This window comes from Salvelinus sp. IW2-2015, linkage group LG17 (genome assembly GCF_002910315.2).
Source record: "Salvelinus sp. IW2-2015 linkage group LG17, ASM291031v2, whole genome shotgun sequence".
Taxonomy (NCBI): Eukaryota; Metazoa; Chordata; class Actinopteri; order Salmoniformes; family Salmonidae; genus Salvelinus; species Salvelinus sp. IW2-2015.
The window spans coordinates 34,186,330-34,213,068 of record NC_036857.1 but is presented as its reverse complement, the minus strand read 5'-3'; the positions used below and the strand labels follow the sequence as shown (position 1 = coordinate 34,213,068).

The 26,739-nt window shown below is 42.4% G+C and overlaps 2 protein-coding genes across 3 annotated transcripts; both read right to left on the bottom strand.

Annotated features, from left to right (window-relative positions):
* Nucleotides 1–3,339: 3,339 nt before the first annotated feature.
* On the bottom strand, nt 3,340–10,283 carry LOC111976375 (PTB domain-containing engulfment adapter protein 1). 2 transcript variants are annotated; one of them, XM_024005163.2, is made up of 9 exons: nt 10,201–10,283; nt 9,969–10,061; nt 9,732–9,803; nt 7,847–7,945; nt 7,487–7,624; nt 7,266–7,373; nt 6,032–6,091; nt 3,601–3,715; nt 3,340–3,492 (listed from the first exon to the last, which is right to left on the bottom strand). In XM_024005163.2, exons 2-9 carry the CDS (start codon nt 10,014–10,016, stop codon nt 3,422–3,424), a joined length of 711 nt encoding a protein of 236 aa, XP_023860931.1. In that variant the 5' UTR covers nt 10,017–10,061; nt 10,201–10,283; the 3' UTR covers nt 3,340–3,421. The 2 variants fall into 2 exon arrangements, with proteins under 2 accessions (XP_023860931.1, XP_023860932.1); XM_024005164.2 differs by lacking the exon at nt 3,601–3,715.
* A 384-nt stretch (nt 10,284–10,667) lies between these two features.
* Nucleotides 10,668–24,877, bottom strand: LOC111976727 (serine--tRNA ligase, cytoplasmic). The gene is made up of 11 exons (XM_024005795.2): nt 24,663–24,877; nt 21,286–21,356; nt 21,017–21,097; nt 20,738–20,896; nt 20,441–20,584; nt 20,163–20,318; nt 17,614–17,835; nt 17,270–17,399; nt 11,872–12,029; nt 11,610–11,739; nt 10,668–11,378 (listed from the first exon to the last, which is right to left on the bottom strand). Exons 1-11 carry the CDS (start codon nt 24,796–24,798, stop codon nt 11,224–11,226), a joined length of 1,542 nt encoding a protein of 513 aa, XP_023861563.1. The 5' UTR covers nt 24,799–24,877; the 3' UTR covers nt 10,668–11,223.
* Between the last annotated feature and the right edge of the window lie 1,862 nt (nt 24,878–26,739).

The following is a 26,739-nucleotide window of genomic DNA, read 5'->3' as shown; positions in this document are numbered from 1 at the left end:
CAGAAATCGCTCCACCATTTCCTGTTTGCTAAAATTCTAACAGTTTGCCTAATTTCAGTTTATGTGAAAAAAGAAGCAAGTATAGTGTAGAGAATCATTGTACCATCTAAACCGCTGTGAAATAGATATATTATAGGGCAAGTATCAGAATAAGCCGCCTCAATATTTGCAGCCATTGGCCGATCTGTCGTTACTATTGTGGAATAATAATGTGAAAGTAAGATTTGAATGGAGAAATCATGATCCGAGAACAAGTGCTGCTTTTCTTTCGATCCTATCAGTATCGACACAGGCATCAAAGACACACTTAGCAAATGTTCTCTGCTATGGTGGTATCTGGGTCAGTCGTACAATGCGGTGGCAGTTTTTGTCAGTGGATCTAGGAGTTTTTGCCCCCAGGTGTTATTTATCAACTTCCACAAGAACTATAAGCCATAAAATAATACAATTTTCTTCATGTTTTTGGTCTGTATGTCCCACTCATACATTTCCACCCTAAATTAATGGAGAGATTTTTTTGTTGTTGAAATCTTAAAAATGCTGCTGCTCTGCACATTTGTAGGTAAGTGAAACTTACCTGACAATGATGCATAAAAAAAGTATATTAAGTTTTARGTTACWTTTTCTTTTCATTYACTTATRTTAATGGTKTTTTGTTGTTTYCAGGTGCACTATCCTTCTGACCCTWTGKAGCCAGGTCCCATSTACTTTTGAACTCCTCGCAACTGCAGAGGTCAAAACAAGAACAAGCACAAGCTCCACKACAGTCTGGACCATCACTTCCTGATCACAGGCCACACCAAGTTTGCCCCCGACTGGTGCTTCAGCCTCATCAAGCAGCGCTTCAGAAAGACCYGAGTGAACACTTTGTCTGAGATTGCTGGTGCTGTGAAGGACAGCACTGTGACAGGGGTCAACATCCCACAGCTGGTTGGACTGGAGGATGGTACGGTGCTAGTGGAAAGCTATGGCTGGCAACAACACTTGACTCCGTTCTTCAGCCCGCTGCCACAGTTCAAGCAGTACCAGCACTTCAGGTGAATATCATTTTCATTGCATTGTATGAGGTTATTATTCTTATCTAAACTTGGGAGGTGAATTGATGTTGTGCAAGGTTTTAATGTCTTCCATTTTTTGTTGTTATTTTCTGTTTTACAGCTCGATGCTCTGGAGACTGGTGGTGTTGTCGCCAAGGAGCGTTCGGACTCAGTCGGGACCAGGTTTCAGCTGCTGCGCAACGCTGACATCCTTCCTCCCATAGATGGTCTGCCTGTACAAGCACCACCTGGACTGGACACAGCTAGACAAACGTATCTTTTTGAGAAGATCAGGGAGTTTTGAAACGAAGAGGCTATGGACATCACATGCCCTGCCCCAAAGTCAAAGGCAGGACAGAAACAGGATCTCCCAATATAGATTCCCTTGTTCATGCGTTGTTCGGACGGACCAGTCATCAGCACTATCTGCAGTGCCTCTATTCAAATCACTCTCTCCTAATACGTTGCTGCTTCTATTTATTTTTTTATCCTGCTGCTCAGCCACTTTACCCCTGATTGTATGCATATAACTACCTCATCTATCACTGATATTGATATTGTTCGTGTACATACTGTATATTATTTTCTTTACATTGACACTATCTATTTCTGATATTGCTACTATGCAAGTAACCATTTGCCTGTACCGTTTACACCTTCTGTAGAGACCCATCCACTTGGCAAGATGTGGCTGGGGATTGGTTATAGAATTTCTTTCACATGACCCAACAATTTAGACAAGTGTGTCTGGGTAAGCGTKATTTAATATTTATAAAATATTTTTATCTGGACACTTTCTGTTTACCCTGAATTTGTCCTTATTGTAGGCTACTACTTTTATAACACTTTTAGTCTAAATCTTTACTACACTACTCACTGTTTCGCACATGACCTCACATGTGAATCCTTAAAYAGATGGGTGGGACTGGCTTAAGAGGGTGAACAATGCTGAATGGGTGTAGACAAAGGAGAGCTCTCCAGTAGGCACCAAAACWTTCAAAGGCCATTTTCTCAAAATGAGTTTACAAGTTATTTGGTTGACGATATTTCTGATAACATTAAAGCCTGATTATCAAGTTATTGAGAGTGTTGAAGCTTGTGACATTCACACGTTGCCGTTCTCGTACCAGTGTGTAGTTAACAGAGTATTCAACAATAGTTGAATTGGTTRGCCTTCAAAATAAAAGTACCACATTGAAACTGACCCAAACGGATAAAAATAGTGCTATCATTCCACAATTGGGTTAGATAATACTAAACAACTTTGGAATGTTGTTATATAAATTCAACAAAAGACAAATCAGTTKATTTGATTTAAAAATATAAGTAAAACTCAGTTGAAACCGCACTGTGTATGTAGACTTCAGAATTGCATTGGGAGGCATACTTATTTGAACTYTACCGCATAACCTTTGGATTGTGACCCATGCAATGGGGTATCAGACTAGTGACACCCACAGAACACAACTCTGATTATGGGTAAAAAATAGTCCGACTTGCGCCTACATGAATTTGACAAAAATCAACTGATCATGGAGTTTTCACTGCAGTCAACTGCAAGTTTCTGCAGTCGCTCTTCAGCAACTTCATCCTTCATTGTGGGAGGCTCTATTGTCAACAAATCATTAGGGTGTTTTTGTTTGACCTACTTCTAACAATATAAAGAAAGAATACTTGCAAGCAGGCACATTTTCCAAAGACGTGCAAGCAGGCACATGACCAAAGACGTGACTGAAACAGGAACCAACTTTGCACAATTCATGTATACAGTGGATATGTACAAATGCATGTGATATGAGGCGCTCTCTCACCGATTGATTGTACAATGTACACACATATATTTTCCGTTTGTGAATGTGTGATATGGGGGGTTTGAGACGTTCATTTAGACATGAAGAACACATTTTATGAACAATGACAACCCTGCGATGTTGCACTGAGTCTTGCTGTTGAAACCACATTAGTGTACGACTTTCGCTTGTCGCAGATGCACCTCCCTGACTTCACTCCTTGACTCTCGTCTATAGTCGGTTGCTTTCACCTTACCACAAACGATTGTGTTGCGCTCTGATTCATTCCAATGGGCGCTTGAAACAGTTCTTAAAGGTACATTTCCTGAGGAAAATGTGCCTGCTTGCAAGTATTCTTTCTTTATATTGTTAGAAGTTTCAGTTTTGCACATGCCTACATAACAAAAATAATGTTTTGAATGTAATCTATATCCATTGACTAAATGTCCAGAGAAACGGCACGATCCTTGGAATATAAAAGTATATTAAAGAAAGACTCGAACATATCTAGCTATTGTTCATTGTTTTATTCAGACATTATAGTTTAGTTAGAGTCGTGTATCATCAACATGCATTTGACATGGCCATTCCTCTTCAAACATCTGTCATGTTCAGTTCCTGTGTTCTCAGTAGAGGCGCTGTGTCATCACTGCAGTGAAACGTTACTGGAAAAGATGACAAATACATCATTGTTAATATTAGATRTGAAACAGAATTCAGTTTGGGTGTGATGACAGCATAGCTGTATTGCTGCTATAAGTAAAAGTACTCACTTTTGTGAGGATACATGTCTAAGTGTGAGAATTTCTGTGCTTCTGTTTGCTTTTTTTGGGACCTTGTGAGGGCAATTTGATGTCTGTTTGTGGTTCTAGCAGCCCCGTCTGTCCCCTGTGATAAAAAGCACAGAGAGCAGAGTTGGCATGGCATAGGAGACTTCTTCTCCATCATGCCATGTTACACACAGGGTTGGGGAGTTAGTTACATGTAACTGATTACAAAAAAAAYAACTCTAATACATTACCAGCAAAAATATTGTAATCAGATTACTTTTAAATTCAGAAAGGGTGTTTGTGAAAAAAATCTTTATGACATTGAAATCAGCATTAAAAAAAAAGAACAAGTTTAAGTTTGTTCCGCCTGAGTGAGCGTTTGATAGATCACGGGAAAAGAGCAGGAATAGGCTTTTGTAGGCTACAGTTCAAGCTACATTATGTATTCCAATGTGGTGCGAATGCTGTTGGCATCCAAAGATTAGCCTATACATCCAACTTGAATAAATGCTTGGAAGTAAGGACGACAGCAGTGGTGTACTCTGCAGGCGACAAGGATATCACTTGATATTTACACACAAGTGTGCTAAACATGAAGAACACTTACTCTTTCCATGACAGACTGACCAGGTGAATCCAAGTGAAAGCTAGGATCCCTTACTGATGTCACTTGTTAAATCCACTTCAATCAGTGTAGATGAAGGGTGAGGAAACAGGTTAAAGAAGGTTTTGTGTATGTGTACCATTCAGAGGATGAATGGGCAAGACAAAATATTTAAGTGCCTTCTAATGGGGTATGGTAGTACGTGCCAGGTGCACCAGTTTGTGTCAACAACTGCAACACTGCTGGGTTTTTCACACTGAACAGTTTCCTGTGTATCAACAACTTGACACAACTGTGGGAAGCATTGGAGTCAACATGGGCCAGCATCCTTGTGGAACGCTTTCAACACCTTGTAGAGTCCATGTCCTGACGAACTGAGGCTGGGTGTGCAACTCAATATTAGGAAGGTGTTCCTAATGTTTGGTATACTCATATAGCGGAATGATGTGAATTATGCTGCTCTCTCATTTATTTGCGCCTAATGGATCGTGGTTGTTGTAGATGGCTGTTCACAAATGTCTAGGTGTATTTTAACCAAATAATGGTTTAAGCTGCCTATCAATCATTGTTTGCGACCAGTGGACAGCCAGTGAAAAACATGCTCTTGCAACCCCTGCATAGTGCGGATCCCAGCCTTTGGAATAAATGTTTGAGGGAGTTCCTCCCTTCTAAACTCCCTGTGGAACTCTACGGACAATTTCTTCGACCTCGTGGCTTGGTTTTTGCTCTGACATGCACTGTCAACTGTGGGACCTTATATAGGCAGGTGTGTGGATTTCCAAATCATGTCCAATCAATTGAATTTACCACAGGTTCACTCTAATCAAGTTGTAGAAACATCTCAAGGATGATCAATGGAAACAGGGTGCACCTGAGCTCAATTTCAAGTCTCATAGCAAAGGGTTTGAATACTTATGTACATAAGGTATTTTTTTTTTTTGCAAAACAATTTAAAAACCTGTTTTCGCTTTGTCATAATGAGGTAGTGTGTAGATTGATGAGTAAAAAAAAATAGTTCCATCCATTTTAGAATAAGGCTGTAACGTAACAGAATTGTGAAAAAGTGAAGCGGTCTGAATACTTTCCAAATGCACTGTATATTATATATTTATTTATTTGGAGAAAGCAGAGAAAAACCCAACCCAAAACCTCTTCCCGTGGCCATGTAAACAGCTGCACATTTTCAAGATATCAGTGTCACCAACAAAAATGTAAACAATAGGCCTTTAGCAAATGTGACATATGGCATTAATTTTTTCGCACGCAAATAGCACTTTCGATAGTGCTCAAAACATACCATTCAATGAGAGCAGCATTTCTTTTTCAAATTAAAACAATGAGCCTAATCAGTCCTCCATGACAAAAAAATACATTAACAATAGAGTAGGCTAAGAAGTCCTTTGTTTTTGGGTTATGCTCAGATAAAACAATTTGATTCATCTATATTTCAAAGTCCTATTCTTGAAGATCAGGGGCTATTTAATTAATAGGAATGTGTGGAAATCTGACAGACTGGTTTCTCATGCAAATATATAACCTAATCGTATTATTATTTGTATTGAAATTGAAATCTATGGGTTAGAAGCCTACATAACCCATAAAGTAAAATGCAACATAATTGTTGTGTTCTTCTATTGCCTCTTAAAGGGAAAGTAATCAGATTACTTTACTGAGTTTGGGTAATCCATAAATGACGTTGCTGATAACAATTTTGGTCAGGTAACTAGTAAAGGATTACATTTAGAAAGTAACCTAGCCACACAGACCTTATTTACAAAAAACAATGGAAGATGTGTGTGTGTGTGTGGGGGCTACAGCTTCCTCACTCACATCTCCGGATGCACTGAGTCTCATCCTCAGCTCGGCATTCTCCCTCTGCAGGACTTTATTCTAAAAGAAAAAGGGCAGAAAAGTAGTTAGAAATATTAAATTGTGAATTACACCATACAATGCAAAACACAAGAACCCATAAACAGTTGACACAACCACAAAACTGTTATTAGTTTTAAACCAACTACAGTGCATTCGGAAAGTATTCAGACCCCTTGACTTTTTCCACATTTCGTTAAGTTACAGCCTTATTCTAGAATAATAAAAAAATAAAAAATACTCAATGTACACACAATACCCCATAATGACAAAGCGAAAACAGGTTTAGACATTTTGCAAAAACGTATTTACATAAGTATTCAGACCCTTTGCTATGAGTCTCGAAATTGAGCTCAGGTGCATCCTGTTTCCATTGATCATCCTTGAGTTGTTTCTACAACTTTACTGGAGTCCACCTGTAGTAAATTAAATTGATTGGACATGATTTGGAAAGACACACACCTGTCTATATATGGTCCCACAGTTGACAGTGCATGTCAGAGCAAAAACCAAGCCATGAGGTCGAAGGAATTGTCCGTAGAGCTCCGAGACACGATTGTGTTGAGGCACAGAACTGGGGAAGGGTACCAAAACAATTCTGCAGCATTGAAGGTCCCCAAGATCACAGTGGCATCCATCATTCTTAAATGGAAGAAGTTTGGAACCACCAAGACTCTTCCTAGAGCTGGCCACCCGGCCAAACTGAGCAATTGGGGGAGAAGGGCCTTGGGCAGGGATGTGAACAAGAACCCAAAGGTCACGCTGACAGAGCTCTAGAGTTCCTCTGTGAAGATGGGAGAACCTTCCAGAAGGACAACCATCTCTGCAGCCCTCCACCAATCAGGCCTTTATGGTAGAGTGGCCAGATAGAAGCCACTCCTCAGTAAAAAGCACATGACAGCCCACTTGGAGTTTGCCAAAAGGCACCTAAAGGACTATCACACCATGAGAAACAAGATTCTCTGGTCTGATGAAACCAAGATTGAACTCTTTGGCCTGAATGCCAAGTGTCACGTCTGGAGGAAACCTGGCACAATCCCAACCAGTTTTTGCTTTGTCATTATTGGGTAGTGTGTGTAAATTGATGAGGGAAAAAACGATTTCATCCATTTTGGAATAAAGTTGTAACAAACTGTGAAAAAAGTAAAGGGGTCTGAATACTTTCCAAACGCACTGTAAATCACTTTAATCCAACCTTGTGCCTCAGTGCCTCCACAATCAGATCCCGTCCGCCTCCTCTGAGGCTTGCCTCTCTCTTTGTGGCCCGAAATGCATCTCCGATAATGGACACCAGCAGATGAGACTGAGGAAAGGCGCAAGAAAATAGAAAAGGTAGAGATTGGCAACTTAAAACCCTTAGATGTGTTTTTAGTGATGTACCCTAAAATCAAGATTGAATGATTGCACTGTACTCACAAATTTCTTGCTCTGGAACAGATAACAGTGGTACATGTCTGCAGCTGGGTGTTTGGCCACAAAGCCAAAGACTTTGGGTGTGGTCGGGATGACTGCACAGAAGGACACGGAGGAGAGGGGGCATGTGTACAGCATGAACTGGAAAAGACAAGAGGGGAGTGAGAATGCAAGATAATAGGAGGAGAAAGAACGATTCTTGGAAGAGGAAGGAGAGGAGTGTGCAGGTGTTGTGTAATGCAGCAGTATAGAAACCCATAAACATGTAAGGGGCCCATATATTTCTGTTAACCTTTTTAGATTTCATCATACTGAAGCAGTTCCCCCCACATCTTCCGTTGGAGTTGGACCTTAGGCTCTCACCTTGGTTTTGTGCTCCAAAATGTCAATCCCGCTCATGGACAAAAACAAAGACACCTTGTTCTTCTTCTGCAGCTTTTCTGTTGACTCTTTGTCAGGCATCTAATGGAGGGCAAAGGACAGGGACTTGAGCAACCACTGATTTAGAGTATTTCAATCAATATGATCTTTAAAACAAAAAACTGTTCATTGAAACCATGTTAGTTACAAATGCTGATATGATTGAAATGTGTTTTATGTGCCTTGAAAATGTTGCATCTACTTACAAAACCAATCAATCACACTTTGTAAAGTCATACTTCAAGGGCACACCTCGGCTACGTTCAGTAGTCAAACATTGTTGAAACTTGAAACGTCCTCTCACTGTCAACTGCATTTATTTTCAGCAAACTTAACATGTGTAAATATTTGTATGAACATAAGATTCAACAACTGAGACATAAACTGAGCAAGTTCCACAGACATGTGCCTAACAGAAATGGAATAATGTGTCCCTCAACAAAGGGGGGGTCAAAATCAAAAGTAACAGTCAGTATCTGGTGTGGCCACCAGCTGCATTACCCCACTCTTCCACCAAGGCACCTGCAAGACATTTCTGGGGGGAATGGCCCTAGCCCTCACCCTCCGATCCAACAGGTCCCAGACGTGCTCAATGGGGTTGAGTTCCGGGCTCTTCGCGGGCCACGGCAGACCACTGACAATCCTGTCTTGCAGGAAATCACGCCACAGAACGAGCAGTATGACTGGTGGCATTGTCATGCTGGAGGGTCATGTCAGGATGAGCCTGTCTTCCTTATAGCGCACAGCGTTGAGATTGCCTGCAATGACAACAAGCTCAGTCCGATGATGCTGTGACACACCGCCCCAGACCATGACGGACCCTCCACCTCCAAATCGATCCCTCTCCAGAGTACAGGCCTCGGTGTAACGCTCATTCCTTCGACAATAATTGCGACTCCGACCATCACCCCTGGTGAGACAAAACCGCGACTCGTCAGTGAAGAGCACTTTTTGCCAGTCCCGTCTGGTCCAGCGACAGTTGGTTTGTGCCCATAGGCAACGTTGTTGCCGGTTATGTCTGGTGAGGACCTGCCTTACAACAGGCCTACACGCTCTCAGTCCAGCCTCTCTCAGCCTATTGCGGACAGTCTGAGCACTGATGGAGGGATTGTGCGTTCCTGGTGTAACTCGGGCAGTTGTTGCCATACTGTACCTGTCCCGCAGGTGTTATGTTTGAATGTACCGATACTGTGCAGGTGTTGTTACACGTGGTCTGCCACTGCGAGGACGATCAGCTGTCTGTCCTGTCTCCCTGTAGCGCTGTCTTAGGCGTCTCACAGTATGGACATTGCAATTTTATTGCCCTGGCCACATCTACAGTCCTAATGCCTCCTTGTAGCATGCCTAAGGCACGTTCACGCAGATGAGCAGGGACCCTGGGCATCTTTCTTTTGGTGTTTTTTAGAGTCAGTAGAAAGGCCTCTTTAGTGTCCTAATTTTTCATAACTGTGACCTTAATTGCCTACCACCTGTAAGCCGTTAGTGTCTTAACGATCGTTCCACAGGTGCATGTTCATTATTTGTTCATGGTTTATTGAACAAGCATGGGAAACAGTGTTTAAACCCATTACAATTAAGATCTGTGAAGTTATTTGGATTTTTACAAATGATCTTTGACAGGGTCCTGAAAAAGGGAAGTTTATATAGAAATGCTACGAATAGAGCCAATGTGATTCCTTATTCTACATGTCAGAAAGGAATGATTGTTCTACGTAGCATATTTCTATCGGAACATTCCAAAACGTTGAGTCCTGCTGAACGCACCCATTGTCAACTGTCTAACATTAGGCAGAGAGAAATGGTTGGGACAGCTGTTATGGATGTTTACCTTCAGGCTCTGAACAGCCTCATTCAGGATCTGCATGCCCTCAGAACGGACCACCGCAACACGCCCCAGAAACTTATGAAGACCAAGAGAGACCGTCACAGAGGGCAATAACATTCACAAAATCTAATGGTCCCCCTAAGCCATAACAACAATATGGTCCCTAATATGTATTATATTAGGAAATATATTGATGAATATAACACTATTCATGCTGCCTTGATGTTAGTGTGCACTTACTTTAACTGCGAAAGAGATCTCATTATCATCGTCAGAGATATCACTCATCTTTACACTGAAAAAAATGAATCCGGCTATGACAGGGATGTGCTCCTGGAAAAACAAACAATTCAAGTGTAGTATTTCAGGATATTACACCACTAAATCAACTGGTTCTCATGATGCCTGGGTGTAAATTACATGTAAGGCCCCTTTACTCAATTTCAAAACTGTGGTAAATTTGTGGTCTTACCTTTTTTCAGTAACTATCCACACGGTTGTAGTTATACGACTTCAGGTGGCGAGCTTGCTTTGGGTGTAAAGTCTAGCGGGGTTAATGACTAACCAAAATGAAATTCTTCCTTATTGCTCTTCATCTGCTGTCCTTCAGTTCAGAGTCAAGATGCTATCTGATAGCGATAGCTGTATCAACCGCAACCTTTTGCAGTCACTGACATTTCATATCATTGGGAAAAATACACTAGGAAAGTCATTTTTCATATTATTTATTGTTACAGTGGTGCCACTTCATCAATGCCTCGTCTTACGCGAGTACATACAGACATCGTATTATCCTGACAAGCACTAGAAGCAAATGATCTCAAGCAACAATGTTGGAAAACTCCTATTGAGTTTGGGGAGAGCAGTGTGTCACAAAAAGCCCAAACAAGACAGAGTCCAGATGTCTCATGACCCCAGCCCTTCTGAATTTACAGAGGATAGTTGTGTGATTTATGGTGATATTCATTCAGACAATTAAAATGTAGTTAAGAACTTCAAAGCAACTGTATAACTAAAAGCATCCTACACACACACACACACACACGGCTGTGCCCGACTCAAGACGTTGATTGATTGTTCACGTCACCTTACTTTGAAAACATTTTGCATTAACGAGCCTCAAACGACATTTCACAGAATTCTAGAGTTCAGACTTGATATTGTTTGGATCTTACAGTTAAGATAATTGCATGCAGCAGACCTAACATTACTATTGACCCAAAGCTGTTAGCAGCCCCTTTCCCACTAACTAGCAATACTTTGGCCTTTCCCTTTCATAATTAACCTTTCAGTATGTATTCTGTTCATACAGTAGAAAAGGGGTCATGATAACAACTGTCTGTTTAAGGCTGAACCTTGTCTCTGGGAGAGGAGAGTGACAGACTGGTCACTAGACCCAGAGCACAATGAGATAGATGTATTGGTGATAGGATGGAGCAGTCCATTTTCAGATGTGGTGAGAGTGAAGGGAGTGTAAGAATGGGGATGATGGGGTCTAGGAATCGTTGACAGACATGTTCTCCACTTGGTTCTGGAGCTGGTCTCCACTTCCCTGCTTCTTCTTCCCTCCATCCTGCTGTTTCTTCTGCTTCTTGGACATCTCCACATCAATAGGGGCAGGCTTTACAAACTTCAGCATCTCTGTCATACCTAAGAAAATGTATAGAATAGGAATGAAGGTGTACACATTCAGTATACACACAAACGGCTTTCATGGCAATACTAGTCATCAAATACGCATAGAGGCAAATCTATACATGTTTAAGTACTCTGCGATCATGAAAGGTTGTTTCTTCTCACTACCTTCCATGCATATGGCACACGTATTGCACGCCCCTTCACAAAACCTGTAAAAAAAACAGTGAAAAAACTGTGACTCACCTGGAGGCATGAAGTTCCGGAGTACCTCTGGAATAATGATACCTTCTTCTGTCTGGTACGTCTCCAGGATAGCACACATTACACGTGTGGTGGCACACATGGTCGCGTTGAGCATATGCACATAGTCGGCCTAAAGAACACAGGCAGAGTCATGTGAACTGGTTCAAAGCCACTCAAATGTGACTTTGATTATGGAAGCAAATCCAGAACTATCAACTTTATAAATGGGAGGGTTTTCTATGGAAAGACTGGGTACTCTCACCTTGTCCATCATCTTTTTGGTCTGTCCGTAGCGGATACGCAGCCGACGAGCCTGGTAGTCTAAACAGTTGGAGCAGGAGACCAGCTCTCTGAAGGCTGAGGACCCTGGGAACCAGGCCTCCAAGTCCAGCTTCTTACTGGCTGCATGGTTCAGAGCACCTGGGTGGGAGCAGACAGACACCAAGGCTCAGACAGACCAGCTAGAAAACGTGGCTAGTAAGACACTAAAACTTCTCCCATGGGAAATGTCCGTTGTGTCAAATGTAAATCACGCAGGATAAATGTGAAGGTTATTATTGAACATCAAGTTAACTCATAAAAGTTATGGTTATTGTCATGAGTGGGTAAAGAAACTTTATTATTGATCAAACATTACTTTTAGCGCGTTCGGAAAGAATTCAGACCCCTTGAATTTTTCCACATTTTGTTAGTTTAGCCTTATTCTAAAATGGACAAAACAGTTCCCCCCCTTAGTCTACACACAATAACCCGTAATGACAAAGCAAAAAAAACGTAAATAGCAAATATACATAACTATTCAGACCCTTTACTTAGTACTTTGTTGAAGTACCTTTAGCAGTGATTACAGCCTTGAGTCTTCTTGGATATGACGCTACATGCTTGGCACACCTGTATTTGGGGAGTTTCTTCCATTCTTATCTGCAGATCCTCTCAAGCTCTGTCAGGTTGGATGGGGAGCGTCACTGCACAGCTATTTTCAGGTCTCTCCAGAGATGTTCGATCAGGTTTAAGTCCAGGCTCTGGCTGGGCCACTCAAGGACATTGAGACTTGCCCCGAAGCTACTCCTGCATTGTCTTGGCTGTGTGCTTAGGGTTGTCCTGTTGGAAGGTGATCATTTGCCCGAGTCTGAGGTCCTGAGCATTCTGGAGCAGGTTTTAAATCAAGGATCTGTGTACTTTGCGCAGTTCATCTTTCCCCTCGATCCTGACTAGACTCCTAATCCCTGCCGCTGAAAAACATCCCCACAGCATGAAGCTACCACCACCATGCTTCACCGTAGGGATGGTGCCAGGTTTCCTCCAGACGTGACACTTGACATTCAGGCCAAAGAGTTCAATCTTGGTTTCATCAAACCAGAGAAACTTGTTTCTCATGGTGTGATAGACCTTTAAGTGCCTTTTGGCAAAATTCAAGCAGGCTGTCCTGTGCCTTTTACTGAAGATTGGCTTCCATCTGGCCACTACCATAAAGGCCTGATTGGTGGAGTGCTGCAGAGATGGTTGTCTTCCTTGAAGGTTATCCCATCTCCACAGAGGAACTCTGGAGATCTGTCAGAGTGACCATCGGGTTCTTGGTCACCTCCCTGACCAAGAAACTATGTTCACATTTTATTTTACATCCTGTTTCAGGAAGGTGATGTCACTGAGTATGTTATGAATTTCATGAATAATGACTAAATGATGTATACATTTAACGTAGAACTATAACTAACAGAATTCTACTCTGTCTCTGTATAATGATGGAGAATGTTTGTCCATAAGAGAAGAGGAACTGTGGCAGACAACTTGTGACCACTGTGGAACTGATAACAGGGAAGGAAGTCTCCCCACCCAGGGAGGGGAGAGACCTTGGGCTTGTAGTAGATTGTATAACAGGTGGCAGGCAATGTATGAGTAGGAGAAGTACTATATTGTCTGAGAGGGACATTTATGACGAAATGAGAGGTAAATAAACCAATGTACAGGAAATTATAAGGAGAGCTCTCGTAAATAAACATTCTGACTATTGTAGACTGGCCTCTGTTTCATTTCAACAAGAACCTTACAAATTCTTGGTAACAGTCCGAGTTTTTTAATTGAAGTTCAGTTTATGAACATTGAGAACATAATTCTCTTAACAGAGTACTGCCCCCATATACAGTGGCTTGCGAATGTATTCACCCCCTTGGCATTTTTCTTATTTTGTTGCCTAACTATTCACCACCCAAAGGCAATGCTTTGTAGAGCCACCTTTTGCAGCAATTACAGCTGCAAGTCTCTTGGTGTATGTCTCGATAAGCTTGGCACATCTAGCCACTGAGATTTTTGCCCATTCTTTAAGGCAAAACCCATCCAACTTGAAGGAGCTGGAGCAGTTAAGTCATACCACAGATTCTCAATTGGATTGAGGTCTGGGCTTTGACTAGGCCATTCCAAGAAATGTAAATGTTTCCCCTTAAACCACTCAAGTGTTGCTTTAGCAGTATGCTTAGGTCATTGTCCTGCTGGAAGGTGAACCTCCATCCCAGTCTCAAATCTCTGGAATACAAACAGGTTTCCCTCAATAATTTGCTCGTATTTAGCGCCATCCATCATTCCTTCAATTCTGACCAGTTTCCCAGTCCCTGCCGATGAAAAACACACAGCATGATGCTGCCACCACCATGCTTCACTGTGGGGAAGGTATTCTCAGGGTGATGAGGTGTTGGGTTTGCACCAGACGTAGTGTTTTCCTTGATGACCAAAAAGCTCAACTTATTCTCATCTGACCAGAGTACCTTCTTCCATATGTTTGGGGAGTTTCCCACATGCCTTTTGGTTAACACCAAACGTGTTTGCTTATTTTTTTCTGGCCACTCTTCCGTAATGCCCAACTCTGTGGAGTGTACAGTGTTACGTTCCCCAGTTTCTGTGTTGTAGTTTGTATTTGAGTGTGTGTGTTTCAGGAGATGGCTTCCTGAATTCTTCCCAAGCAGCTGATTGGTCGGCCCCAATTGATGATTGGAGAGCTGACCCCGCCCCCTCTTCAGGACGCAGCTGTCTCCAATTACCAATGCCTTCTGAAGCTATAAAAGCCAGTGTTCTGTTGTTCAGAGGGAAGAGAGATTTTTGCTGAGAGAGAATGCAGAGAGAGTTTGATTGTGATATAGGGAATTCAATTGCCGAGAGCTGTGTTGGTCTTTTTTCAGGGAGCTGAGGGTTATATAGTGTTGGTTATTTATCAGAAAGCGATTTGGTATGTACTGTGTTAATTTGTTGCATTATCAGATAGAGCTTATTTGATGTCCTTAGTTTGAGTAATTGTTTGTTATTCTGTTTCATTTTGTTCCCGGGGGGGGAGGGGAAGGCACCTAGGGAGTGCTTAGGCAAGAGGCCCGCGGGCATACATATACCCGTAGTATATTCACTGTCTAGGCACACTAGGTAAGACCTGGGTGGACCACTCCCTGTATTTTGGTTAGGGCACCAGGTGGTGCTAAGTAAGTAGTGGGTAGGCAGGTTAGATAGGAGGGGGGCTTTGACATTTACTTTCTTTGCTTTGGTTCCGTCCAGCCCCTTTTCCCCATATTACCGTGTAAAGGAATAAAATCCTAGTAAACGGTCAATTCTGCCTTTTGTCGTCCTTTCTCACACCTACAGTCCCATACCTCTTTCACTTCACGGGGAGTTGAGTTGTAGCAGGGTGTTGCGTTCCCTCTTCAGAGGCGTGCGTAACATACGGCTTAAAGTGGTCCTATGTACAGATACTCCAATCTCCACTGTGGAGCTTTGCATCTCCTTCAGGGTCATCTTTGGTCTCTTTGTTGCCACTGATTAATGCCCTCCTTGCCTGGTCTGTGAGTTTTGGTGGGCGGCCCTCTTGGCAGGTTTGTTGTGGTGCCATATTCTTTCCATTTTTTAATAATGGATTTAATGGTGCTCCGTGTGATGTTCAAAGTTGTGATTTTTTAAGCTAAGATGTGTGTGTATATATATATATATACACACACACACGGAGGTCTACCCCGGGGGATGGTAAGAGGGGAGGTACGTTAGGCGATGTTGGCTCCCTCCTGCTGGGAATACGGGACCTGGGCATCGACACAGACAGCTAATTAGAGGAAAATGCCAACCAGCCGTGGAGGCTAAATAAAAGGAGCACGATGACACACCACAGGAGAGAAGGGAGAGAGACGGACACCAGTTAAGAGAGAGAAGGAAGACCGAGCAAAACCTTTGATACATTTATTTTCTGTCTTAAGCAAAGTTGTTTTTCTGACTAAAGCCTCCCTGTCAATCTCTGCACTCTCAACCCAACACCCCACGGTTTACCCCAATACACACAGAGAGAGAGAGATCATGTGACACTTAAATAGATTGCACACAGGTGGACTTCAACTAATTAGGTGACTTCTGAAGGTAATTGGTTGCACCAGATCTTATTTAGGGGCTTCATAGAAAAGGGGGTGAATACATATGCACGCACCATTTTTCTGGATTTTTTAAATATTTTTAAACAAATGTTTCACTTTACTAATTTGGACTTTTGTGTATGTCCATTACATGAAATCCAAATAAAAATCTACTGAAATTACAGGTTGTAATGCAACAAAATATGAAAAACGCCAAGGGGGATGAATACTTTTGCAAGGCACTGTATAGGACCTTCCACCCCCACCTGGGATATGGATGCCTAATGAAGACCTAAGGGTTGAAACGTTGTTAATAAATATCACCTGGGAGCATAAGCACCAGTGTTTTCCATCTGTCAGGGTGAATATCGTTCTTGGTCACCTCCCTGACCAAGGCCCTTCTCCCCCGATTGCTCAGTTTGGCCGGGTGGCCAGCTCTAGGAAGAGTCTTGGTGGTTCCAAACTTCTTCCATTTAAGAATGATGGATGCCACTGTGTTCTTGGGGACCTTCAATGCTGCCGACATTTTGATACCCTTCCCCAGATCTGCACCTTGACACAATCCTGTCTCGGAGCTCTACGGACAATTCCTTCAACCTCATGACTTGGTTTTTGCTCTGACATGCACCGTCAACTGTGGGACCTTATATAGACAGGTGTGTGCCTTTCCAAATCATGTCCAATCCATTGAATTTAACACAGGTGGACTCCAATCAAGTTGTAGATACATCTCCAGGATGATCAATGGCAACAGGATGCACCTGAGCTCAATTTCAAGTTTCATAGCAAAGGGTCTGAATAAGGTATGTTTTTTAAATAAATGAACAGTTTCTAAAAACCTGTCTTCGCTTTGTCATTATAGGGTATTGTATGTAGATTGAGAAGAAGAAAAAAATATTGAATCAATTTTATAACAATGTGGAAAAAGTTAAGGGGTCTGAATTCTTTCCGAAGGCACTGTATATTTCAGTGGAGACGGTAAGGTTTCAAATGACTGGCTTTGTAGCATCTACAGACTCATTGTTGTAGTGTCTCACAAAAGCCCTGGGAATGGTCAAAATGTCACATTTCCAAACTTTAAACAATTATTTCTCAATAATCATTTTGGATACAGACTTCAAAAGATCTGCTAGGCATCCTTCCCCCAAAGGACATCTATGGATTTAAATTTCAGAAAGATTCAAAACATATCTTTTGGCCAAACTCGTATGGAATTGGCCAGTGATCATTACGTCTCCGTCCCAGAGAGGACCAGGTGTGTTGGGTGGAACTATCTGTAGCACCTACCTGAGACTATGTTGACGATGCGGTAGGGGATCCCTAGTGTCTGGTAGAACTCCTCAGCAGTTCCAATCATCTCATCCATCATCTCCCAGGACTTGTTGTCATGAGGAGAGGCAAATACAAACTGCTCAATCTGAATGGAGAGAGTGTTGATTAGTATTTGGCAATCACTAGCTGAGGCCCTGAGGCCCTATAAAAAAAACAATGTTCTCCTCTGAAAAATGTATATCGCTTGAAATGATCAATAACAGGACCTTCCTTCTTCAATTAGGCCTATAAAATGCAATGTACTCCAACAAAGCTGTGGCCTTTTCTGCATTGACCATGACACACCCATGTCCACTGACCTTCTCAAACTGGTGCACCCTGAAGATGCCTCGGGTGTCACGGCCGTGGGAGCCCACTTCCTGTCTGAAGCAGGTGGAGAGGCCGGCGTAGCGAATGGGCAGCTCCTCTGGCTTCAGCCACTCGTCTCTCAAGAAGGCTGCAATAGGCTGCTCCGAGGTAGCAATCAGATACTTCTCGTCAATGGCCGTGTCCTCAGACTTCTCACTGCTCTTCCCAATCACCTGAGAGACGACAAGCAGGGAGGGCACAGAGTAAATAATTAAAAAAACATTAGCATATTTTACTTTTGTCATTTAACAGACACTCTTATCCAGAGCGACTTACAGTTAGCTATCTTAAGATTACTGTGCTAAGTGGGCCAACCACACATCACAGTAAATAAAATCATCCTAAATAAAAGGGGGTGGGGTGAGGCTGTGGGATTTAAGTATATTTAACTCTTTGAAGAGGTAGGGTTTCAGATGTTTTCGGGAGATGGTCAGAGACTGTTTTAGCTTCAGGGGGAATCTGGTTCCACCATTAAGGTGCCAGGACAGAGAAAAGCTTTGACTGGGCTGAGCGGGAGCTGCTCTCCCGTAGGGGTGAGAGTTGGAGTCCTCGGGTTGGAGTGTAGGGTTTGAGCATAGCCTGAAGGTAGGGAGGGGCAGTTCCTCTTGCAGCTCTGTAGGCAAGTACCATGGTCTTGTAGTGGATGTGAGCTTCGAATGGAAGCCAGTGGAGGAGTGGGGTAACATGGGAAAACTCAGAAGGGTTGAACCAGGTGGGCTACAGCGTTCTGGATAAGTTGCAGGGGTTTCATGGTACAAGCGGGGAGCCCAGCCAACAGTGAGTAGTCCAGATATGAGGCAGGGTCGTACTCTACGGATGTTTTAGAGCATGAACCTGCAGGAGCGAGTCACTGCTTTGACGCTTGCAGAGAATGACATGGTGTTGTCCAGGGTCACGCCAAGGTTCTTTGCATTCTGGGAGGAGGGGGGGACCATGGAGTTGTCAACCGTGATGGAAAGGTCTTTGAGCGGGCAGGCCTTCCGAGAAGATGAGCAGCTCCATCTTCTCGATATTGAGCTTGAGGTTTTGGGCTGACATTTAAGCTGAGATATCTGCCAGGCACACAGAGAAGCATGTTGCCACCTGGGTGTCAGAAGGAGAAAAGTAGTCGAGTGTCATCCACATAGTATTGAGCCGAGTGACTGATGTATAGAGGGCCTAGAACGGAGCCCAGTGGGACACCAGTCGTGAGAGTGTGGTGCAGACACCGATCCTCTCCACGTCACCTGGTAAGAGCCTGGACAGCCCTCTCTTACCAGGTAGAAGGCAATCCAAGTGTGTGCAGAGCCTGAGACGCCCAACTCTGAGAGGGTGGYGAGGAGGATCTGATGGTTCATGGCATCGAAGGCAGCGGATAGATCTAGGACATGCGAACAGAGGAGAGAGTGAGTCAGCTTTGGCAGTGCGGAGAGCCTCCGTGACAAAGAAGAGCAGTCTTGCTTGAGTGACCCGTCTTTAAGCCTGACTGGTTAGGGTCAAGAAGATCATTCTGAGAAAGATAGCGACAGAACTGGTCAGAGACCGCACGCTCAAGTGTTTGGAAAGAAAGGAAAAAAGTTCTATAGTTGACGTCAGAGGAGTTGAGTGTTGGTTTCTTGAGGGGAGCGACTCGGGTCATTTTGAAGTCAGAGGGGACACAGTCAGTAGTCAGAGATGAGTTGATGAGGGAAGTGAGAAGGTCTCAAGAGATCGTCTGGCGAAGAGAGGATGGGGTCGAGCGACCAGACCTCACTAGTCGCAGGATTTCATATGGAGAGAGAGGGAAGAAAGAAGTCAAGACATAGCGTAATTCTGTGTGAGTGGGACCAATGGACTCAACAGGCTGAGTGAATGAGGAGCAGATGTCATCAACCTTCTTTTCAACGTGGTTGACAAAGTCGTCCGCAGAGAGGGAGGGGGTGGAGGATTATGGAGGGAGGAGAAAGTGGAAAAGAGTTTCCTAGGGTTAGAGGCAGAAGCTTGAAATTTAGAGTGATAGAAAGTGGCTTTAGCAGCACATACAGAAGAAGAGAAGGTAGAGAATGGAAGGATGATCGGTCCTCCGGGAAGTTTAATATTCCTCCTTTTTGGGAAAGGGCGGGGTCAAGAGGCAAAGAGGGGAAATACAGTTGGAAAGAAGTGAATCTAAGGCAGACTTCGGGAGGTTGAAGTTGCCAAGTACGACGAGCGGTGAGCCATCGTCAGGAAATCAGCTCATTGAGGAACTCCAAGGCCACCTGGTGGGCAATAGTTGGCAACACTGATAAGCTTGAGTGGAACTCAAATGAGGATATGAGGTGAGAGATAAAAGCAAAAATCTCCACTTAAGAGAAATGAGTAGCCCTGAGCCACCCACTGCTGCGCCACCCACTGCTGCGATGACTAGATGCTCTCTAACAAAATGAACATCAAATCTACATCTTTGTGTAAACATTAAAGTTAAGAGCCATGATTTTTTTTTTTACATCAGCCCTATCCTGCAATAGAAATGGAAGGAAGATTAATTTGAAATACATCATACCTTGTAAAGTTCATCATCAAACTGGCTGAGCTGGGCCACCTCCTGCATGACTTCTTTCCTCATGAAGAAGGGGGTGTAGAGCATTTGGTAGCTCTTGCTGTGGAGCATCCGCAGAGCATAGTTGATCAATGCCTGCTCCAGGAAAACTAGTGGCCCCTAAAAACAGAAAAAGGGAAGAGTCAGTAAGGATAACGATCATAGTTGAATGGAATTACACCTGGTTTGAATCGGGCCTGTGAGTATTGGCTACATGTGACAGTGTGTGACTAAGAACTTGCCTTGAGGAAGTAGCCACGGCTCCCTGCCACTATAGCTCCTTTCTCTCCGTCGTAGCCATCGATCATGACTACCAGGTCCACGTGGGAATACTTCTTCTGCACAGTACAGTCTCCCCAAGTGCGCTCCACTTTGTTATCAGCATCCTGCCAGGGAGATAGCGAAGGGAAATTAGAGAGTAGAAAAGTAAACAAAAAGAGGCAAAACAAAATGCATGAGACAGAGACAGCGGACTTAGTGTTTACTTCCATCCACCTCCTTATTGCTGGTGATGGGAATTACAATTCCTTGACACCCACCTCATCATTACTTATGGGCACAGACGGATGCAAGAGGTTTCCGATCTCTCGCAGGTATTGAAAGCGCTCCTCCTCCAGCTTTACCCTCTCACTGTCAGATTTCTGCACGGCCTCATCCACAAGCAGACGGACCTTCTTGATCTGGGTGACCGTGAGGGGCTAGAGGGAGGAAAGAGAAATGAAAAATACTCATGGTATGGCACCCACAAGTCCAATAGAGTCTTCCATAAAGACGCCAATCAGCATTCCGATGAAGTGCTAGCTAGCGAGTTGACCTACCGCTAGTGTGTCTGCTGTTAGGGCCTCCAAGTTCTGGGCGTCGCCTGGGAGAGAATCATCCTCCCCAATTGGCTCTTTCTTCTGTATACAGAAAAGCCCAGGAACAGGGTGAACGGTTAGAAAGAAACACTATCTGCACATATAATAGAACATGACATGCTTTCAGAATGAGGGGGGGGGGGGGAACAGGTAGCCATGTAACATTAGGTTATGTAAACGACTGAGGGGTGGCTGGATTGTTCACCAGCATCACAGGATGTCCCCTATACCTTCATTTTCTCTCCAACGGTTTTGCTGCATAAATTCTTCGCCTTGTTGAGGTTGTCGGCAGTAAAACGACCTGGTGAGCATTGAAAAGACAAGGGTCGACATTACATGCATCAATAAATGGTGTGTGTCATGGCAGGTAGCTGACATTGACGTTAGTGACACTGACAGGAGACATTAAGGCCAGACACTACAGGCAAAAATTGGGATTTTGCTTCCATTTGTACATTTTCAGATTTTGGGATATTTTGTAACTATAACTTCCATACTGTAATAAAATGTACAAAAAAAAAAAACACTTTATTTGTATCATTGTATCCCAACTCCGTCAACCAGACGTACCATGAATGTCGTTCTTGATAGCATGTTTCATGTAGAACTTCAAACGCTATTTTTAAAACTCTCCATGTTGAATTACATATATCATTCAAAAGCTTGTTTTCCGGGATATATCATTAGCTAGTCCATACATGGCTATATCCTTTCTAGGCGTAGTGCTTTGTGCTTAAAGAGGAGTAATATCCTGACATCCGATCGGTGACTGGCGGTAAGGCCCTTACCGACAACCTGATTGGTTAAAATGCCTCACGTGCCGCGCAGCACTTCCTTGTTTGAAAATATCTCCCGCGAGGAATCCACGTAAAGAGAAGAAAAAAAAGATAGAATCTTGAAAAATATACCTACAGTATGTTAATAAAAATAGGCGATCTGTTAGCCAATGCGAGAAAAGCTGTGAAAAAAATTAAATAAAAATGCCTGATCGAGGCAGTGGCAATACATGTAGGGGAAAAGGAGGTAACCGGCGACAGCGCATCCAGGCGCAAATTAGTTGAGATGAGGATGACAACTAGCAGCGATCAACCAGACAGCAGCCAGCCAACAGTGGCTTTTATTCCACGTCACAAATAAACCAATTTGTACATGATTTGATTTGCCCTAAGTGTCTAAACACTGGACTGGAAATCACCATATACCCCACCAACCAGGGATTCTGTAATTCTGACCAGGCTGCAGGAGTGCTCCAGGGGAGATGTGGCATTTGATAAAAATGTGAGGATGGTTCATCTAGCCCACGAACTTGGACTTGGTTATGCGCCGCTCTTAAGAAAATAAGCAAAGTCCTAGGGATTCCTTCCTTGCGTCTCAGCTCATATCAGAGACATGACAGGAGAATGACAGGTAAATAAAAAGGGAGAGTAGCCCATTGTCAGGTGACTTGCTGTGTATAAATAATATTTATTTCCTTGCTCCAGCTAAATGTATTCAAAGTGAATAAAACCGAGTGACAGGAAAACATAACTATACAGTGAGACTGTCACATTGGCCAACAGTGTCATAGGGCTGTAGCCTAATGTGATTAGTGAGAAATTTGCTTTACATAAAGTAAATATGCTAATATTTACATAGGGTAACATGCTGATATTTAGTCCTGCAGTTATGACTAATGTTGACATACATAAGTACCCCACTTTAGTTGCAGATTCAGAGGGCTACAGTAAATGGAAAGTGCTGCAAAGATAATTAGAAGAGCATACACAGATATAGACCCAGACAGAGCAGAGTTTCTGAAGGAGGATGAGGATACCATCATAGACATTCATGTATCCACAAGAGAGGATTCCCTTCCAACTACGGGATAGGTGTGTGCATTTGTGCTGGTACCAGCGAGCCCTAGAAAAATGATGAAGATCCACCCTGTCAAAAACCTTGAAGTGCATACATTTTTTAATAGAGGTTGCACAGAAAATGGTACCTGTATATCATAGGATGTCAAATGATAACTTCCTCAAAAGAATGTAGCACGAAGGAACCCAGAATGCAAATGAATGTCTGAACTCTGTAATATGGTCGTGATGCCCCAAAACTGTCTTCGTGGGCAAAAGCTGCATTGACGGAGCAGCCATACTGGCAGTAGCCACGTTCAATGAGGGAGCCACTGCTACATCAAATGTGATGAACAAATTGTGGCTTGACAGCACTTTGGTGACACTGGAAGCAATCAGAGAGGAGTTGTGAGAGCTGATGCTGCTTCAATGGAGTGTGCCAAGCGTAGGCGCATGTCACATGACACAGTCAAGAAAGTAAAGCGACACCAGCAACAACTCAAAGAGGGCCTTACATATGGGGCAGGCATTGCTGATTAATTAACACATTTCAACAGCCATACAAATTTGGCAAAGTGATATGAGAATTTGCACAAAACTGCATATTAGCCTATTTTTAATAGGCCATTTTCTCAAAATGACACCTTCAGTCTTCAAAAGACAGTCACATTATTCCACACAGGTTCTTAGGTCTTAGTCAGACTTTTACAGAGGCGTTAATTTTTTATACACACGTGTGTGTGTGTGTGTGTGTGTGTGTATACACACACACACACACACATACGTATGTGTATCTATATACACACACATATCTTGTGTCATTTTGATTTTAAGTGTAATTTTGTGTAAATATTTGCAAAATATGCATCCATCAGTGTTTTTTTTAAATAATTCCATGAAATTACAATATTTTTATAAACTGATCTGTAAGTCTGACAATTGAGTGTCTTATCACGAAACAAAAACATTCTGCCTTGAAGCAATGTCTTAAAACAAATTCTCATATTATGCAAATTAGCGCATATTTAAAGGAGGGTTTGCCTAATTTGCATATTTTAATTTTGAAATAAAACTTAGAATACATAAATACAAGATATTATTGTATACTTTCAACTAGTAAAGTTTCAGTCTGATGAAAAACAAAAAACAAGTAAAGAAAAACAAATCCCTATTAGCCTGTGGTGCCTGGCCTTAAAGCGACCACCATACCATAACAATGTAGCTGAGTAGTCTACATGTTAAAACTCAGTCAAATCTGCATCAACGTAATTTTACATCTCGTCCCAATAACATCTGTGGGAGATTTAGATGCCTATCGGTTTTACACATACCGGGTGGGGATTGCGTCAGATTGTACAGTCAGTGTGAATAGGAGGACGTATCGTTTGAGTTTTTCGATAGTTCAACTACTAAACCATACATTGTTAGTTAGCTAGCTTTGTTAAACATGAATCACCTACATGTCAGATATGCCTAGTTAAAAGGAGATTGTTGGTTGTATCCCAGGTGGCTAGCACAGCTAGCTAAACTAGTTAGCTACCTAGCTAGCACAGGCTACCAACTAGTTAGGCTTTAGCTGAGAATATTAAGTGAACTAGCTAGATCTAAAAACGTGAACTGGCGTATCATGCTTGAATTTGTCCATTTCTGTTTGGGTGACTACAAGGTCGGCTTTTGAGTACCGCTTATTAATGCACGAAATTAGCAAGCAATTTGGACACCAACAGGCATCCGATTAAATGAATGCAAATAGCTAGTTAGAAGGCGGAACTTACATTTTCTCCATTCTGTGTCTACGTGTACCAGTTTATCCACAAGTGACACGTCTTTGAACCTTTTCCTTTGCGTCTCTCTGATTACTTCAGGATCACCGCCTTTATCGGCTCTAAATTGGTCCAAATCGAGCACCATGCTGATACTAAGCTTCCTCAACTGCAATGATTTAACCGGACTAGTAGTATTCTGCAAGAAGCCCAAATGATGACGTCACATTCGGATGGTAATGCAAACCTTCAAAATAAAAGCCCGCATTACGAAACCTTGCAATGTGGATAACTCATTCAAAAGCTATAGAATTTCTTTCAATGGGCAATTGTATTGTACCAACAAGAAAAGGCAATAATTTATTGATGAAAACAAATAAAAAATAATGAAAAAATACTATTACATGACAGAAGACATTAGCTGAATCTTTTTTAATATGACACAAATGACCAAAATGAGTGGCTGCTCTGACACTGACAAATTGAGATCAGTCTGGTCTTGAATTCAAATAAACATTAGCCCAGGCCAATGAAGAGACACACAGATTGCACAAGCTGAATAATATCCAGTGCATTCGGAAAGTATTCAGACCCCTTGACTTTTTTGACATGTTAAGTTATCATTGTAATTTTTTTTTTTTTTTTACGTTTAAAAAAAAAGAAAGGTTTTTAGAAATGTTTGCAAATGTATTAAAATTAACAGGACAACAGCCTGAAGCAGACAGCCAAGACAACGCAGGAGTGTCATTGGGACATGTCTCTGAATGCCCTTGAGTGGCAGAGACCGGACTAAACTTATCACAAACATCTCTGGAAAGACCTGAAAATAGTCTGTAATCACTGCCAAAGGTGCTTCAACAAAAAAATGTTCCCTCATCAATCTACACACAATACCCCATAATGACAAAGCAAAAACTGTATTTTAGAATGTTTAGCAAATTTATAAAAAATAACAAAAATGAAATATCACATTGACCCTTTAACTTCTTTGGGACTGGGGGGCAGTATTGAGTAGCTTGGATGAATAAGGTGCCCAGAGTAAACTGCCTGCTACTCAGGCCCAAAAGCTAGAATATGCATATAATTAGTAGATTTGGATAGAAAAAAAATACTAATAGTACTGTGGAAAGACCCACATTCAACTGGGAGATGAAACTCCCAACTTTTTTTCTGGTCAAGTATATGACCTTTCACATTATGACATCCTAATTAATACAAGCTTAACATGTTGTCTTCTCTTTGCTATGGTAGAGGAGGCTGGGGGAACAGACAGGTTTATTTGGCAGAAAGGCAAGGTCAGGATAACTGTCAACACCCACCTGAACCCATTCGGCAGTTTCTGCACAAATCCATCAGCCTAGATGGGGAAAACATAAATAACATGTTGAGAACAACTGTATTTGATTTGATTTATTAGGATCCCCATTAGCCAACGGCAATAGCTAGTCTTATTGGGATCCGACACATAACAAAATACATTACACCCCAAAAGTTATTTTTAAACATTAACATGTAGTGTGTGTGTGCATCTATCAGTTACACATACATGTCAGTACATACACACAACAAGTAGGTCACATGGGGGAGAGGCGTTGCGCCAGGAGGTGTTGCTTTATTTGTTTTTTTAAAACATGTTTGCTGTTCACTTGCGCTATATAAGATGGAAGGGAGTTCTGTGCACTCATGGCTCTGTATAATACTGTATGTTTCCTTGAATTTGTTCTGGACCCGGGGACTGTGAAAATACCCCTTGTGGCATGTCTGGTGGAGTAAATGTGTGTGTCAGTGCTGTGTGTAAATTGACTATGCAAACAATTTGGAATTTACAATACATTGTTTCTTATAAAGACAAGAAGTGAGCAGTCAGTCTTTCCTCAACTCTCAGCCAAGAGAGACACGCATGCATAGTATTAATATTAGCCCTCTGATTACAATGAAGTGTGGCTCTGTTCTGGGCCAGCTGCAGCTTAACTAGGTCTTTCTTTGCAGCACTTGACCATATGGCTGAACAATAATCAGAGGTTGTATGACAGAGGTTGTTGTCTGGTGAGCCTATAGGTGATGTAGTGCATGGTATTCATACCTCCCA

Bases quoted from the DNA above. Each gene is read 5' to 3' on its own strand.
- LOC111976375 (XM_024005163.2), bottom strand. From the start codon at position 10,016: ATGAGTGATATCTCTGACGATGATAATGAGATCTCTTTCGCAGTTAAA. The intron at 7,946-9,731 runs GTAAACATCCAT...GCCCTCCATTAG, and splicing joins AGGCTGTTCAGAGCCTGAAG to ATGCCTGACAAAGAGTCAAC. The intron at 7,374-7,486 runs GTGAGTACAGTG...GCCTTTCCTCAG, and splicing joins TGTTCCAGAGCAAGAAATTT to TCTCATCTGCTGGTGTCCAT.
- LOC111976727 (XM_024005795.2), bottom strand. From the start codon at position 24,798: ATGGTGCTCGATTTGGACCAATTTAGAGCCGATAAAGGCGGTGATCCT. The intron at 20,585-20,737 runs GTGGGTGTCAAG...TCTCCCTGGCAG, and splicing joins TGCCCATAAGTAATGATGAG to GATGCTGATAACAAAGTGGA. The intron at 17,836-20,162 runs GTATGATGTATT...GTCGTCTCTCAG, and splicing joins TTGATGATGAACTTTACAAG to GTGATTGGGAAGAGCAGTGA.